Source organism: Rhineura floridana, chromosome 7 (genome assembly GCF_030035675.1).
Source record: "Rhineura floridana isolate rRhiFlo1 chromosome 7, rRhiFlo1.hap2, whole genome shotgun sequence".
NCBI lineage: Eukaryota > Metazoa > Chordata > Lepidosauria > Squamata > Rhineuridae > Rhineura > Rhineura floridana.
Genome location: NC_084486.1, coordinates 67,898,990 through 67,916,326, shown reverse-complemented (window position 1 = coordinate 67,916,326; position 17,337 = coordinate 67,898,990). Strand labels below are relative to the sequence as shown.

Here is a 17,337-nt window from a genome sequence, read left to right as displayed (position 1 = left end):
CAGAAAGTAAACAGTAAGTGCTAAGTGGCTGAAATTTGGGGATGTCATATGGGTGACAGTTTGCAACAATGTCCTAGAAGGACAACCCTGTTGGCCTACTCATGTGTTAATTACACAAGAAAAGGCAGAAACCTGCCCCAAGGCTTTTTGCTGTGGAGTTTTTTTGGCCCCCAGTGTTTTTTGTTTCCAGAAGGAAAATGGTAAGTGGTAACTGGCTAAAATTTGGGGACATTGTACAGGTTAAAATTTGAGATAATCCACGTAGGTCTACATATGTGTAAATTACACAGTGAAAAGTGCACCAGGGGCCAAAAAGTGACCCACATGTCTACATGAGGATCCGATTAAGGCAGCTTCATATGTTCGTATCCAGTTGACTTCCCTTGGTATAAATCAGCAGCTTGGTCATGACATATTAGTGTGTCTTGATGCAAAGGTAGGAGATCATACTTCTAAATCAGTGGTTCACAATCTTATTATGATTATATGATAGTCAACAGTATAGAGAAATGAACATTCTTGCCCGTGTGATTTGGGGAGGACTGTAGCTCCATTGTAGAACATCTGCTTTGCTTGCTGAATGTCCCAAGTTAAATCCCTGGCATCTCCAGGTAGGGCCAGGAAAGACCCCTGCTTGAAATTCTGGAGAGCCCCTGCCAGTAAGCATAGACAATGTGGAGCTAGATGGACCCACTGCTCTGACTCACTAAAAGGCAGCTTCCTGTGTTCCTGTGATTGCACTACGCTTTGTCAAAAGCAAAATAGGACCTAGGTGCTCTTCTGTCTATTTTGGTGCAGGATATGAAGGAATATAGGGAAGATTTCTGACATGGAAGCTTAGTCATGTCTAAAAGTATCTCTGTAGCAAACTCTCTGCTTAAACCAAAGCGCAAAAACAACAACCTGGCATGAGGGTTTTTATGTCTGGTGGCCTTGTTTGTTGTTATGTGCCTTCAAGTCGACTACGACTTATGGCAACCCTATCAGTGACCTCCAATAGCATCTGTTATAAACCACCCAGTTCAGATCTTGTAAGTTCAGGTCTGTGGCTTCCTTTATGGAATCAATACATCTCTTATTTTGTCTTCCTCTTTTTCTACTCCTCTCTGTTTTCCCCAGTATTATTGTCTTTTCTAGTGAATCATGTCTTCTCATTATGTGTCCAAAGTATGATAACCTCAGTTTCATCATTTTAGCTTCTAGAGATAGTTCTGGTTTAATTTGTTCTAACACCCAATTATTGGTCTTTTTCGCACTCCATGATATGCGCAAAGCTCTCCTCCAATGCCACATTTCAAATGAGTGGATTTTTCACTTATCTGTTTTTTTTACTGTCCAACTTTCACATCCATACATAGAGATCGGGAATACCATGGTCTGAACGATCCTGACTTTATTGTTCAGTGATACATCTTTTCATTTGAGGACCTTTTCTAGTTCTCTCACAGCTGCCCTCCCCAGTCCTAGCCTTCTTCTGATTTCTTGACTATTGCCTCCATTTTGGTTAATGACTGTGCCAAGGTATTGATAAACATTGAGAAGTTCAATGTCTTCATTGTCAACTTTAAAGTTACATAAATCTGTTGTCATTACTTTAGACTTTTTGACGTTCAGCTATAGTCCTGCTTTTGTGCTTTCCTCTTTAACTTTCATCAGCATTCATTTTAAATCATTACTGGTTTCTGCTAGTAGTATGGTAGTATCTGCATATCTTAAATTACTGATATTTCTCCCTCCAATTTTCACACCTACTTCATCTTGGTCCGATTCTGCTTCCTATATGATATCTTCTGTGTACAGATTAAATAAATAGGGTGATAAAATACACCCCTGTCTCACACCCTTTCCGATGGGGAACCAACCGGTTTCTCCATATTCTGTCCTTACAGTAGGCTCTTTCTCCAGAGTATCGGTTGCGCATCAGGACAATCAGATGCTGTGGGACCCCCATTTCTTTTAGAGCATTCGATAGTTTTTCATGATCTACACAGTCAAAGGCTTTGCTGTAATCTATAAAGCACAGGGTGATTTTCTTCTGTAATTCCTTGGTCTGTTTCGTTATCCATGTTTGCGATATGATCTCTGGTGCCTCTTCCCTTTCTAAATCCAGCTTGGACGTCTGGCATTTCTCGCTCCATGTATGGTAAGAGGCTTTGTTGTAGAATCTTGAGCATTACTTTACTTGCATGAGATAGTAAGGCAATAGTTTGATAATTACAGCATTCCCTGGGATCCCCTTTCCTTGGAATTGGGATATATATTGAACGATTCCAGTCTGTGGACCACTGCTTAGTTTTCCATATTCTTGACAGATTTTTGTCAAAATTTGGACAGATCCAGTCTCCGTAGCTTGTAGCAACTCTATTGGTATGCCATCTGTTCCTGGTGATTTGTTTCTTCCAAGTATTTTAAGAGCAGCTTTCACCTCACATTCTAAAATTTCTGGTTCGTCGTCATACAGTTTCTCCATTAATGAATCTGTCATCTTGGCATCTCTTTTATAGAGTTCTTCAGTGTAGTGCTTCCATCTTCCTTTTATTTCATCTTGGTCAGTCAGTGTGTGCCCCTGTTGATTATTCAATATCCCTACTCTTTGTTTTAATTTCCCTTTCATTTCTCTAATCTTTTATTTATTTATTTATTTATTTATTTAGTTTATTAGTCACCCATCTGGCTGGTTGTCCAGCCACTCTGGGCGACGTACAAGATAAAAACAATACATTAAAACGTTAAATTAAAAAAAAAAAAAAAGGATGACAAGCAGCACACACAAAAAAACCCCGGCCACCTCAGCCAGCCGGCTTATGTATCCCTCCAAAGAGGGACAGGTGGTGGAAATCAGTCACAGCTGGCTGGGTACCTGGGGCCTGGTCCTGCAAGATGCATGTCTGCCAGGCAGAAGTCCCACAGGGAAGGGTGGTGGAGGTGGTGATCCAACAGCAGCAGCAGCAGCAGGCTCTCCTTCCCTGGGCGGCGATGTTCTCCTCTTCCTGCAGGCACTGGGTCTCCCAGGCCACCTCAGCCAGCCAGCTTATGTATCCCTCCAAAGAGGGACAGGTGGTGGAAATCAGTCACAGCTGATTTGGAATAGGGCTCTTGTTCTTCCCTTTTTGTTGTCCTCTCGTATTTCTATACAATAACTATTGTAATAGTTCTCTTTGTCCCTTCATATTAGTCGTTGTATTGTTGCATTTAGGTTTCTGACCTCTTTTTGCTTTTGCTTTCCTTCTCTCTTTAACCATTTTAAGAGTTTCTTCAGTCATCCATTGAGGTCTTTCTTTTTAACTAGAGGTATTGTCTTTTTGCATTCTTCTCTGATGTCTCTGACTTCACTCCATAGTTCTTCTGGTTCTCTGTCAACTAAGTTTAAACCCTCAAACCTGTTCCTTATTTGATCTTTATATTCTTCTGGGATGTTATTTAAATTGTATTTTAGCATTATGATTGCTTTGTTGGTCTTCTTTGGCTTTACTCTGATTTTTGATATTTCCAGTTCATGATCTCTACCACAGTCTGCTCCTGGTCTTGTTTTTGCCAAAAGCATGGAACTTCTCCATCTTCTGTTGCCAATTATATAATCAATTTTATTCCTATATTGACCATTTGGTGATGTCCACGAGCACAGTCGTCCTTTCGGTTGCTCAAAAAATGTGCTTGCGAGAAACAAATTATTGGCTTCACAGAATTCAGTTAGTCTTTCTCCTGCTTCATTTCTATTTCCTAAGCCCCATTTCCCCACAATTCCTAGTAATTCTCTGTTCCCTACTTTTTCATTCCAGTCCCCCATGATTATAAGCACATCTTGTTTTGGTGTATGATCAATTTCTTCCTGTACGTCTGCATAAAATCTCTCCAATTCCTCTTCTTCATTTACTGTTGGAGCATAGACTTGGATGATGGTTATGTTAATAGTTTTCCCGTTTAATCTCACTGATATCACTCGCTCAGACCTGGCGTTGTAGCTCCTAATTGCTTTTGCTACATCACTTCTCACTATTAAGGCAACCCTGTTTCTTCTTAATTTCTCATTTCCTGCATAAAATATTTTGTAGTTGCCTGATTGAAAATGTCCCATTCCCATCCATTTTAATTCACTCAAGCCAAGTATTGTAATGTTGATACATTCCATTTCTTGCTTGACAATTTCTAACTTTCCCTGGTTCATGCTTCTCACGTTCCATGTTCCTATTGTGTGCGTCGTACAGCTCCGGACTCTCCTTTCGCATCTGTGTGCATCAGCCTCTGGGCTTCCTTTCAGCTTTGACCGAGCTTCATAATTAGTCACAGCGCTACTTATACTTGTCCTTTGTTCTTCCCCAGTAGCTCGGTGAGTGTCTTCTGACCTGGGGGGTCTCATCTTCCAGCATTATCTCATCTTGCATTTTGGATACTCTATTCATAGGGTTTTCTTGGTAAGAGGTATTCAGAGGTGATTTACCATTGCCTTCCTCTGAGTTTGGATGCATCTTAGTCTGATGTCTCAGCTTTGACCATTCCGCCTTGGGTGCCCCTGCGAGGAGTCTAGCCTCTTGGTCTAGACTCGTGAAAACATTGCTCTCAACTTCTTCAACACTCTCAGACCCCCTCACCACTTTAAGGTGTGCATCCTGGGGGGGGGGGTGGCCTTGTAAATGATATGTTATCCAAGAGATTACAGGTAAGAGAAACTCCAAGACATCTATCAAAGTAGCCTTCAGTTTGAGTAGAAAACCAGCTTCTCAAGAGCTTGGATTTTAGGGATGCTTGTGGAATTTGATATTTGTGAATTCTGATATAGACTGACTTGTTCTGCCATAATGTCTGTATTCAGATTTAACACTTCTCTGAATTTTGTGGTGGAGTTCTTGGCTCATAAAAATATCAAAATTTTGAGAGAATATATTTTGAAATGCATTTTTTGTGAGAAAATATATTTAAAATATCCATTTAAATACAAATTTTGTGTGAATTTTTATAAAATGCAGTTTGATGCAAATATTGGATGGAATGGACTTATGAATGAACATTTACAGATATAAGCACAGACAAGGAATGGACTATTTCATCCATCCATATAGGATATGAATTATGGATCACACTTGGCAAACTTGCTTGGAGACACTGCTTACTTCATTAAAGAAAAATAGTCTGCATTAAAAATGCAGCTTCACTCCCCTGCAGTTCTTATTCCCATTTAACAGCCTATACAGGCACCCACACAATACTGCTACAAGTTCTGTATGACCACCATTGCATTGCCTCTCCCACAGAGAGAGGATTAGCAGAAAGTGAAGGAAGATTGAGCTATTCCAAGGGCAGGCTGTTCTTGTTGGGGAGACCTCAAAGATTCTCTTGGCACTGGACCTAATGCACTTTCATTGTGTGCTTAATCACTAGGTCGCCTTTGCCTCTACAGTTGCCCATTCACAATGAGTTTTTCCATTCACCTATTTATAAAGGCATGCAAGCAAATGTGGAAACTACTCATATGGAAGGCTCTGGAACATCAAGGTATCAAAGGGAGAGCACTCTTTTTAGATATATATTACTGTGGCTGCAAGTTAAGTTGTGAAAGATCTCATTAGATTGAAATGTAGTAATAATCATCTTTTGCCCTTTTGTACAAGGGCCCCTTAGAAGTTCAAAGACCTTGCTCTTATGCAATATTCCGGAAGCAGGTATCTCTGTTGTTTCACACAACATTTAGTATATCATCCTGACCCTGTTGCCACCACTGAGAAGGCTCTTTACATGGTAGCTGCACACTGTACCTCAGATGATGGATGAACCTGGACAATGGTCTCAGATGTGTATCTTAATGTATAGACAAGCACATGTGGAGACAGGTGATCCTTCAGGTGTCCTGGTCTCCAGCCATCTTAAAAGGTCAAAAACAACACATTGATTTAAGCCTGGAAACAGATTGGGAAGCGGTGCAGTTGACAAAGCACTGGTGTGATAACAAGAAAAGCTGGTTCATCATACGCCGAGTTATCACTGAATGTGTAATAGACTGGATGGGCAGTCAAGCTGCTACTGTCCATTCTCAATCTGCTGAGCTAAAGGGAGGCTCCTTCAAAAACATTGTAAATGACTTCTTTTAATGTGAGTTTGCAGCTGTAACCAATATATAAAAATGGAAATATTAAGGAATAGCAAGGAAATTCTTTACCTCAGCCCTCATTATTAACAAAATTATAGATTATTTGCAAAATTGCTGCTTGGATATGGTGTCCTCCTTTTGGCAAAGTTGAAGGAAATGCTAGAAGAGATCTGAGGATAACAATAAAAATGTCCAGCAGGTTCCAATCGCCTTGCTGGATGAGGGACAAATGGATGGCACTGCACTGACTGATCTGGATATTCCCACTGGCTACTGTTTAGCCACATTACTACAATGTGGTAAACAAAGAGTGCACTCCTATCTGGAAGTAAGTTCTGTTGAAACAAATAGGACTTACTAACTATTTTTACTCAAAAATATCCTCTTGCAAGTCTTAAGAAATTCCTCACATAAGATCATTACGACAGTCTTTGATTAATGATTATGAAACCAAGATAGTAATTGCTGGTTGCACGTAAGTGCTGTGGGAATTAATTAATGTTTAGCATGCAATAAAATGTGAAGTGCTCTGTAACTGTTAAGTATTAAGACAAACACTCTGTGGATAAACAGATGAAAAACTGCTGTTTGGATCCACAGTGCTATGTTCTTCCTGTCCCTAAAGACGTAACGAAAAAGATCTTATTTATTATAACTAAGATGGACATTTCTCCCCTCCCCTCCCCTCCCCGAGGCCTCTAAAACCCCAGCTTCACGATAACAAACTTATTTGCTACTTATTTCATTGTCCACTTATTTATTTATTTATTGTATTTATATACCGCCCCATAGCCGAAGCTCTCTGGGTGGCTTACAATAACTAAAAACATTAAAAACAAATATACAAATTTAAAAACACATCTTTTAAAAACAATTTAAAACACAATTTAAAACATTTTAAAACACATGCTAAAATGCCTTGGAGAAGAGGACTTTGATTCAGTACGTATAATATAGTCTCATATCAACTGGCCTGGAATCTTTAAAAAGAGAAAGGAAAAGCAGAACCCTGGATAAATAAAATGATCTTTTACATTATTCTTATAGGGCTCTTTATAAGAACCTACTTTAACTGCATATCCAAGAGATTTCTTCCTTGGCCATTCATTTACAGCCCTGGAGATGTTGGGACAAGTTTGGACCTTACTGATTTGAAAGAAGGGTGCCATCTACTCAAGTGCCAACCCTGTAAGGTAGCCCAGTAGCGAAGGGTGTCCCATCCTATTTCTCACTGTTGACACCACCCTCTAATGTGCCACCTAGGGCAAGGCCTGCACAATTCCCAGTGTGTTATGGTAGTCTCCTCAGTAGTAGGGAAACAGTCAGTTGAATTCCAAGTTGCCTACTTTAGTTTGTATCACCTCCTGCTCTCTTAAGCACTTTAACAACTGGGAGCATAGCCCAAAACCCAAGCAACAGCGGTAGTGTGTGGCCAGAACGTCAGTACAGAAATCCAGTTCAGCAGATTATTCAAAGCAAGGAGTAGGGAATATGCAGATCCAAAATGGAAATAAAACCCTATACAAGAATATTGGTCTAACTGTTCCTTTACAAACTAACATAGCAAAACGTACTCTCAATGGTTACTTCTGGCATTGTATTGACAGCTTCTAACATCAGCTGCAGGTGAACGAGTCAAGAGGAACAAAGGATGTTGGCATCAGCCCTGTTTTAAGAGCCAACAAAAAAGTCCAGGATAACAAACTTAAATAGGTTTTTATATATTTATTTTCTATCTCTCTATCGATACCTCTCTCTATCGATACCTCTCTATATCTCTATCATCAAATGTCTAGAATTCTCATGAATGTGTAAACAACAATGGCTGGTGGCCCAGCTATGCCCCTATCTGAACAGGGACAGACTAACTTCAGTTGTCTATGCTCTGGTAACCTCTAGGTTGGATTACTGCAATGCATCATACATGGGGCTAACTCGGAAGATGGTTTGGAAACTGCAGCTGGTTCAGAATTTGGCAGCCAGATTACTGACCAGCATAGGACTGTCGAAACATAAACACCTATTGTGGCATAACTGCACTGGCTACCAATTAGTTTTCGGGTTCAATTCAAAGTGCTGGGTTTGGCCTATAAAGCCTTATGTGGCTCAGGTTTCCAATACCTCAAGGACCGGATCTTCATGTGAGACCCTTCTCCGTGTGCCCCCTCCAAAGGAGGTGCAGAGGGTGACAAAATGGCCTTTTCAGTGGAGGCTCCACCCTTGTGGAATGTTCTCTCCAGGGAAGTCCACATGGTGCCTTCATTATTTATATTCAGGTGCTAGGCAAAACCTTTTTTCCCCAGGCTTTTGGCACTTAATTTGAAGAGCTTTAAGTGTCAATGGCCTCTTTTTCCCCTTTTTTAATGTAGCAGGTCTTGCAAGACCTGCCTTTATACTGATCTGTTTTTAGGTTATGTTGTGTTTGTTGTTTTAATGGGTTTGTTATAATTGTTTTTAACCTTAATGTTGTAAGTTGCTTTGGGTTGCTTTGCAAGGAAAGTGACTTAATAATAATTACAACAATAACAATAATAAATTGGTACAGTTCACATGTTTGTCTGAGGTCAGGAACAGAAAACATGCAAGCCAACATGAGTGGTATTCACTATCATGTTTTTACAGAGCTTGGAAAAGTTACTTTTTTTAAACTACAACTCCCATCAGCCCCGCCAGCATGGCCACTGGATTGGGCTGATGGGAGTTGTAGTTCAAAAAAGTAACTTTTCCAAGCTCTGTTTTTAGGCCACAAACATTACTTAATTAATTATGTTATTGCTTTTGCTATTTCCCTTCCATTGAAATACATTGAAATTAATTGAAATTAATTGTGTTAGTTTTGGCCATTGCAGATAGTGAAACAAATAATGTATAATGTAGGTTTTAATGGAAGCCAAATTATCCTTGAATAGAAACAGTGTTGATTGCAACAAACATAGGATGGGACAGAAGTTGGCTGCCTCCTCACACCTCTGCTCCTCAGTTCCTGACCTCTGTAGCACAATGGACAACAATTCTGAACTTCACTTGCTGTGATAAGATCTCCCAGCCTTAGCTTCACAGGCTTCTTCCTGCAGGGTGTAGTAAATGCACCAGGCCATGTTCTGCCTTGGCTTAGGCAGTTGTGGTCAAGACCTCAAAATGCTAGATACTCTGCTGACTTATAGTAGGATGTTTAGGTAATTTAGATAGTAATGTACATTACTTCACTTCAAAATGCAGTAAACCAGGTCTGCTGCGTGTGGGAGCCCAGCTGCTCATTCTGCTAAGTGGGGACCTGGACTTCTGCCCTAACCCCCTTCCCTGATGTGATGTAATCAGTTCTACTTCAAAGTGCTTTCTATATAAGGAATAAAGAAAGCAAAGACTTTTACAAAAAATTACTGCCCCCCCAATTGTGCTGCAGCCTTGTACTGCAGCACAACATTGTATTGTAATTTAAAAACAACAACCTAACTCCAGCCTATTTGAATTTTATTTTCGTCCTTGCTTTCTCTGACGCTTATGATTGCCATGTTACTTCAGGAAGCCACCTCCTTTGCTATCAGATTAGTCTGTAGTCATTTTCCTTTTCCTCAGAAGCAGAATAGCCAAATTTTATCGGTTCTTTGCCATTTGTTTCCTAGTGATTCCCACTGATAAAAGTACAGTTTGACCAGGAAGTCGTGCTGGGAACTGTCTGCAAATGTTGCTTTGAACTGGAGGACATCTGAAGCTGCTAGGAACGGTCTTCATAAATCTTTGAATTCCAAAAGTAGATATTATAATATGACATTTATCAGTTAACAAGTGAGTTGGGTGGCCATGTGTCCTGCTTTTAGAAAGGGCAGTTCTTTATTTTAAAGGACTGCCCTGTCTTAAGTCCAGTTCAGAGATAAAGAACCACAAAAAAGGAGAACAGGAGGCTTTGAAATTGCACCAGAACAGCAGGCTGGGCAGGCACATGGGTTACCTAGGCACAGTTTTCCTCAATATGCTGAGATGTATTTCTCTTAACTATTTATAAATTTGCATTTTATGTAAATCTGTGGTATGGTTTTTCTTCTGATTTACCTGATGCCTTTCCTCTTTTTTTCACCATTCATAAGTGGTAACCTTGTAAGTAAGTCATGGAACAAAACAGTTGCTCTATATCCACAGCCTTTTATGAGGAGTGCTCCTGTTTTTTGGGGGGTAAAACCACTTTGTTTTATTATTTGCATCTGATGCTTTCACCCAAGCTGTGTTTCAAGCCATATTTCTATCATACCTATCCATGTAATATCAAGAACTCATCTCATATGTGAAATATCCAAAGTCACTCGTTCATCTGGCCTGCACTGATTCCAGTACAAGAATGCTCCTGCTCAAGGCTCTAGCCAGCCTGGAATTGGAACCTTGTAACTGTAACTCTTTCCTTGTGGGGAGGGAGGAAGAGAGTTCAGAAAGGAGAAACCCTGTTCCACCCCTGATAAGAGCCTTCTCCTGCTATGCTGTACAGCAAGGGGCTTTAGAAATATATCATGTGCCCAAAATCTTCCTGTCCTTTTCACCCACAGCACTTCCTTTCAATTTCCTTGCACCTCTGGGGGAAGAACTGGAAAAAGGAAGTTGGCTTGGCTCAGTTAAGGGCTAAGCATGGATACCCTATCCATCAGTATCTATTGAGGAAGGAAGGCCTGCTCATGGGCCCATGATTCTCCGGTGTGCAGAAGGCCTTCCTGCCACGTTCCCTCCTCTAAACTTAGTCTCCATCAATTCTAGGATGGGTAACCTGTGGACTTTGATGTTGTTGGGCTACAATTTCCATTATTTCCATCGACCAGACAAGCTGGCATTCTGAGAGTGTACTTCAGCATCTGTAGACCCATAGGTTCCCTACTCCTGTTCTACAAGCTTTATTAAAGTTATTAAGGTTCCTGTTGGGTGGCTATCTTCTGCTGATGACTGACTGACTGACTGGTTTGGAAACAAGTCACTAAGGAAAGAATTCTACCATATTTACAATAAGACGAGTGTGTGGCATCATTTGGCATAGCTGCTGCCATGCCTTATGCTTACCTTGCTCCCTGGGAGAAGCAAAGTGCTAGCCAATACCATTTGATTTGCATTACAGGTTTTTAAGATGAGAGGAAACCAGCAAATGGCACCTAAAATAGTACTTTTTGTGTGTGTATTATTAACTTCTGCAAATGATGATTGGAGGGTGTTATTTTCACTGGGATGAAAAATGTGGCTGTCCATCGAATAGTTAGATGGTAAGCAGACTATAGTGACAAAACTATCATGACTGGTACAGTTTTTCCCCCAGGAAGGGAGGTTGCAAAGGAAGTTTATGTAATGGTCCCAAATAACAATGGGAATATTCATGTCTCTGTTCACAATTTCAGGTTGTCTCATACTTACTATTTTAATCAGTGGACCATGATAGTCTTATTGACCATAAATATGGCTTGTTGTTTTTGTTGTTGTTTACCACATAGTTTGCCTTTCCCCAACCCATGGCAATAAATCTCACATCAGTTGTATGTTGTCTAAAAGGAAAATCTCTCCCTTCTCTCCCCCTGCCCCAACTTGTGTGATATTTCACTTTACCTGAGCAAAGTTTGCTACAGTCCAGGGGCAACAAATAGCAGGTGTGATGGCTTTGATTTTGGGAATGGTTTACTTTGGTGTCCTTGCATTTCTAAAAGTGTGTCTGATTTTTTGGGGGGGAGGCACAAGAGTCCCAATCTTATTTTAACAGATTGGCAAATTGAGGGAATTAGAACCCAGTTCTGTTGCATAACAATACGTTTAAGACTTGACTACATATGTAGAAACATTTTTATTTTTATTTTTTTGCTTGTGACTATAGGAAAGCTTCATTACCTATGACGGTAGTATTGGCAAGATGATCAGAGCACTGCAACAGTTTAAATCAGATTTTTAAAAATGGAAAATCTTATCAAGCCCTCAAATCAAGTGTCCTTTTAAACAAGAAAGTCTCAGCCTCACAGTAATTATTAGTTAACAGACTGCTACAAGTGAGACCTGATGTAGCCTATAGTGCTCCATATTCAGGATTTCAGTCACTCTATTTCTCCTCCACATTTTTCATTTTTACCCAACAATTGGTCAGTATACCATGCTCACTAACCAAGCTCTGTCCTCACTGGGCTGTTTTTATGGGGGGGGGGAGGGAGAGTTCTCAAGTTTTATTCCTTAAAGATTTTTTATACTTTTGCAATCCACTGAGTTCCCCAATGTTTACTGATGCCTTCCATTTGTGCATGGATGGTGTCATTTTGGCGACATAAGCACAGCATTCATACCCTAAACATCGAAAATAAAAGTAATGATGTCTGAGGTGTAGCTCAGAATTGACACAGCATAAAATTCCTACAGATTTCTACAAGCAGCTTAGTACCATTGACAGAGGACCAATTCATAGCAGAAGTATCACCAATGTAAAAGTAGAGAGTAAAGTCAAGGTAAACTTGTCACATACAGAAGTGGAAGCATGATAGCCTGGAGCTTAGCAAAAGGCTTGTTGCTATTTTTCAGGGAACTTGAAGCTGCTACAAACTTTAGAAAATTTGAACAAGGAAAGCACTTGTGTGGATAATGTGGATTTCCCCCCATATTAAGAACAATTATTTATATCATCAGAATCACTGTGAAGGTACAGGAAATTGAATTTGTGGCTGTGACAGTTTTGACGTGGAGTGATAGAATTGCATAATTTCTAGCAATGCTTCAAAAATATATCTTCTGGCTTCTTTCACAAGAGAACTCAGAATTTTCAATACGAGATCATCTGTGATAATGTATAGTCCAGCAGCTATGCAGTATCCATGAAGGCTTAATAAGAACCGCCCTGTTGGATTGGACCAAAAACCTATTAAGTTCAGCATCCCCTTTTCCCTCAGTGGCCAGCCATAGGCCTATGAAGGCAATATAGCCTTCTCTAGTGACTGGTATTCATACATTAGCAGGCCCTTTTGTTACATTATAATTGGAATCAAAACTTGGGTTGAAATAGGTCTTATTTCTAATGTGAAGAGTCCAAACAATGACAATTGCTGGCAAAGTTCACAATATGTTAATAAGATAATATGTAGAACTAGAATTTCTCCATCTTTTGTTGCTCACTTCATGATGACTTTTCCTGTTTAGACATAAGATGCTGCCAGGCTAAAGCTCCATACAAATTGTGAAAAATCTGTATGAAAGGAATCCCAACAAAATGTTCTTGCTTTTTAAAAGTACATAGAAAATGTTATACTATCTGCTAGGAGGAAATAATAACATTGGGTTTGTTTTGGTTTCCCACTCCCATCACCGATGTTTGCGTGTATGTATTGTCAAATGTTAAACATTTTTCTTAAAAATGTAATTCAGCATAAATGGGCATTCATTGTTCTTGCAAGCACTTTGGTCAGAAGCTTACACAATTACTCCCTCCTCTCCTGATGTTTCACAATGTTGGTTCAAACTCAGAACTTGGAAAAGTTACTTTTTTGAACTACAACTTCCATCAGCCCCAGCCAGCATGGCCACTGGATTGGGCTGATGAGAGTTGTAGTTCAAAAAAGTAACTTTTCCAAGCTCTGTTCAAACTCTACTGTCGTATCCCTTCCTGGCACCAGCCTGTGCAAGAAGTCAAATCACGGACATATGAGATTATCTGTGATAATGTATAGTCTAGCAACTTTGCAATATCCATGAAGATTTAATAAGAACTGCCATGTTGGATTGGACCAAAGGCCTATTAAGTTCAGCATCCTGTTTTCCCTCAGTTGCTAGCCATAGGCCTATAAAGGTAATATAGCCTTCTCTAGTCACTGGTATTCAGAGGCATGGTACCTTTGATCCTGGAGATACCATATAACCACCATAACTATTAGCTTCCTGTTTTTTTCAATTGGAGATGGACTTGTGGGTAGTACTATTGTTCAGCTCCAGGATATAATGTGCTGGAGCCTGACTGCTAGGAGCACCACTTGGAAGCAGGCACATAATCATACCTGCCCTTCTCCTGGCACGTTATTTTGTGTAAGTTGAATTTTCTAAACCATTTGCAAAGCCAGCCTTGCACAGAGTGCATTGTGGTAACCCACTCTGGAGGTTACCAGAGCATGAATCTTCCATCAGTGGGTGTAGCTGGCACCAAAAGCACCCTGGTCCCCAGCCCCCATCTTAGAATCTAATAGCAATGCAGAATCAAAGAATATCCCCAAACTACGAAGATGCTTCCTTAGGAAAGAATGGGATCCCATCTGGAACATGCATTTCCCATACTACACAGTTGTCCAGGTTCCCTGTTCCTGTCAATGTCCGGTTTAAGTTTATTCACCCTCAATTAGCCTGTTACTAAATCCAGATTAGGGATTGGATGTGTTGGCTGGTACCAGTTCAAAAGCATTCTGTCGACCTAACAGGCTGGCATCGATTCGAGTTCATTCTTTGTCCTCAAACCACTGCTTTTATCAATCCAGTTTTTCCTCTCAGAAAAAATATTGATATTAATATTGATATTTTAAAAGGAAATATCAAAAAATTGAAGGAAATAGTGATAAAAATACAGTTATTAATGTTGATATTTTAGATGCAATTTTTTTAAAAAAATCCATGTCCAAAAATACCTGCAGAAAATCACTACATAAAAATCCAGTCTGCAATTATAGCAAATATTTATTTATTTATTTATTTGTTTATTTGTTTATTTATTTATTTATTTATATATATATATCCCACTCTTCCTCCCAGTAGGAGACCAGGGCAGCAAACCAAAGGAATGAAAAATTTGGTACCAAATCCGAATTGGGTCAAATTCTAGCACATCTCTAGTCCAGATACAAGTTCAGGAAAGGGAAAAGGAAAAATAGAGCTGGGTATTACAAGCATACATATGACACCCACATATCTTTTGAGTTTTATTAATATATGTTTAACAGCATGGTGATAGCAATTGAACCCCATAGGGCATGGGTAGGGAATCTCTTTCTCCTTGAGGGCTGAATTCCCTTTTCTTACATGACCAGTTCACATCATTTCCTCTCTGTGTGTGCTAATAAAAGGGAGTCCTCAACAAGGAAACAAAGCAAACTGGTGATGCACGAAGTGATATCATCCTTCATGGCCAGCTTGCTCAGAATGGGAAGGATAGGGGGATGGGACATAGCTTAGGGAGAGTGCCAGGGGTTGGATTAAGAGACCTCATGGGCCACGTTAGACCTATGAGCTGGAGGTTCCTCATGCCTGATATAGGATAACTTCCACAAGGAAGAACAATAGTACCAAAGCACCATCTCCTGGGATCTGCCATTCAGGAAGGAGCAGAACCACAATGAATAGATGCCCCTGCTCAAACGTGGGTGGTGATCCAGAAGGGTACCATGGTCAAAGGCTACAAAGAGAGCCTGGAGAATCAGTAGGTTCATACTCTCACTCTTTCTCAGCATTCAACTAAACTTCTAGGACAGTTCCTTGGCATGGGTGATAAAGGCAACATCTGTGTCAAATTCATGCCTAAACCCAGACTGAACAGGATCTGAAAAATCAGTTTCATCCAAGAACACCTAGAGTTGTCCAAGCACCAGCCACTCAGACACCTTGTCTGAAAATTTGAGAATTTACTCCAGAAAATGGCATAGTAGCTATTTTTCATTTTATCAAGCTATATTGGGTGTACGTGTGTTAATTCCATTTTAATTAATTGTGGGTTCTAATAGGATATTGATCACAGAAAAATCAACCCCCAAGAAATTTATTCAGAAACAGTTAAGAGTAAATATAGTCTCAGCATGGATTCCAGTTGCTGTCAGCATGGAGTCCCTCTTGACTTCATGGAAGCAAGATATTGTCCCTCATTTGCCTCAAGGGGGACTGGATTCTTCTCCAGTGTGTTTATTTTCCACCACAAAAGCATCCTTTTGTAAACACATGGTATCATGGTTGATGTGAACAACATTACAAGAGAGGAAACAGCCATTAATCAACATTAATTCATTGGGTAATTAAGCCTGTGACCTCTGACTTCACATCATTAAGTGCTGGGTAGGATTCCACCAGAACATCTGTTCACTGTCAATCCCCCAAGCTGCCTTTATTTAAAAAGAGACTTAGCCTTTATCTACTACCAGACAAACACACTCTGTAATGAGAACTGTTCAGAAGCTGTCTGAGCTGGTGCTGTCTTAACCTGAGGACCAAGAACAAGAGCAAACAAAGGGGCTCTCTTGCACTCTTTTTCTCTCAGTGAGAAAATGTTGTCTTTGAGGAGTTTAAAGAGACTTCAGTTTGTTTTCATTGAGAAAAGTCTAAATAGGCCACTTGGTATCTTTTGAGATCCATTCTAAATTAGCACTTTTTAATTTGGTTGTAGACTTCAGTGTAAATGCACCTGAAAATCAGCTCTTTGTGATTTGTGTCAAAGTAAGGATGTCCGTTAGACCCACCCAGTTCATAGGCTACTGGAGTAGCGTGGGAACCTTTGCTCATCAGTCTGTTCCCAAAGCAGCTACTGAACATGTGGGCCGGTTGTGGTTCCTTGACAAGGAAGTGTCACCAGCTACCAAGAGAGGAAGAGCTTGCTATGTTTGTCTGCATCATTGGAAATTGTATAGATGTAAAAAAACCCCAAAAACCTGTATTGAATTTTTTATTCACTGAATGTTAAGGGCCAAACTTAGAGGTGATGACTGCAGATCTGGTTGATTTAAATATGGGTCTGTCTGTCCCAATCATTTATAGAGCCCAAACTAGGAGGGTCTGATCTTGTGTTCTGAAAAAAGCACATGGGGTAGGATGCTAAACCTGCCCACAACTTACTTCCCTGCAGCCTTCCTGCCCCCACCCCCGCATTTTTGTGCTCAGCTCAGCACAAAATAATAGGAACAAGGACAAGATGGGGTTACACTCCCCTTGAAGGAACAGGTTTGTAGTTTGAGGGTCCTTTTTGACCCTTCCTTGTCGCTCGAGGCTCAAGTGGCCTCGGTGGCAAGGAATGCGTTTTACCATCTTCGCTTAGTAGCCCAACTACGCCCCTATCTGGACAGTGATGATCTCGCCTCTGTTGTCCACGCTCTGGTAACTTCTAGATTGGATTACTGTAATGCGCTCTATGTAGGGCTGCCCTTGAAGACTATTCGGAAACTTCAGCTGGTGCAAAATGCGGCAGCCAGGCTGTTGACAAGGACCAATCGGTCTGCGCATATAACACCTGTCCTGGCCCGCTTGCACTGGCTACCTATTTGTTTCCGAGCTAGATTCAAGGTGCTGGTGTTGACCTATAA

At 40.4% G+C, this 17,337-nt stretch overlaps 1 protein-coding gene and 1 long non-coding RNA gene across 5 annotated transcripts in view; one reads left to right on the top strand and one right to left on the bottom strand.

Annotated features, from left to right (window-relative positions):
* The window catches only part of GRK5 (G protein-coupled receptor kinase 5), a 259,047-nt gene that overhangs the window by 75,460 nt on the left and 166,250 nt on the right, over nt 1-17,337 (top strand). Inside the window, exon 1 of one of the 4 annotated variants that reach the window (XM_061635841.1) lies at nt 5,442-5,490. The exons of the other annotated variants lie outside the window; for them this stretch is intronic. Coding sequence (XP_061491825.1) covers nt 5,451-5,490 — 40 coding nt within the window. The 5' untranslated portion in view covers nt 5,442-5,450. Of the gene's footprint in view, nt 1-5,441; nt 5,491-17,337 lie in introns of those variants that run through there. 4 annotated transcript variants of the gene reach the window in all.
* The window catches only part of LOC133389020 (uncharacterized), a 56,846-nt gene that overhangs the window by 36,242 nt on the left and 3,267 nt on the right, over nt 1-17,337 (bottom strand). The gene's annotated exons all lie outside the window — the stretch shown is intronic.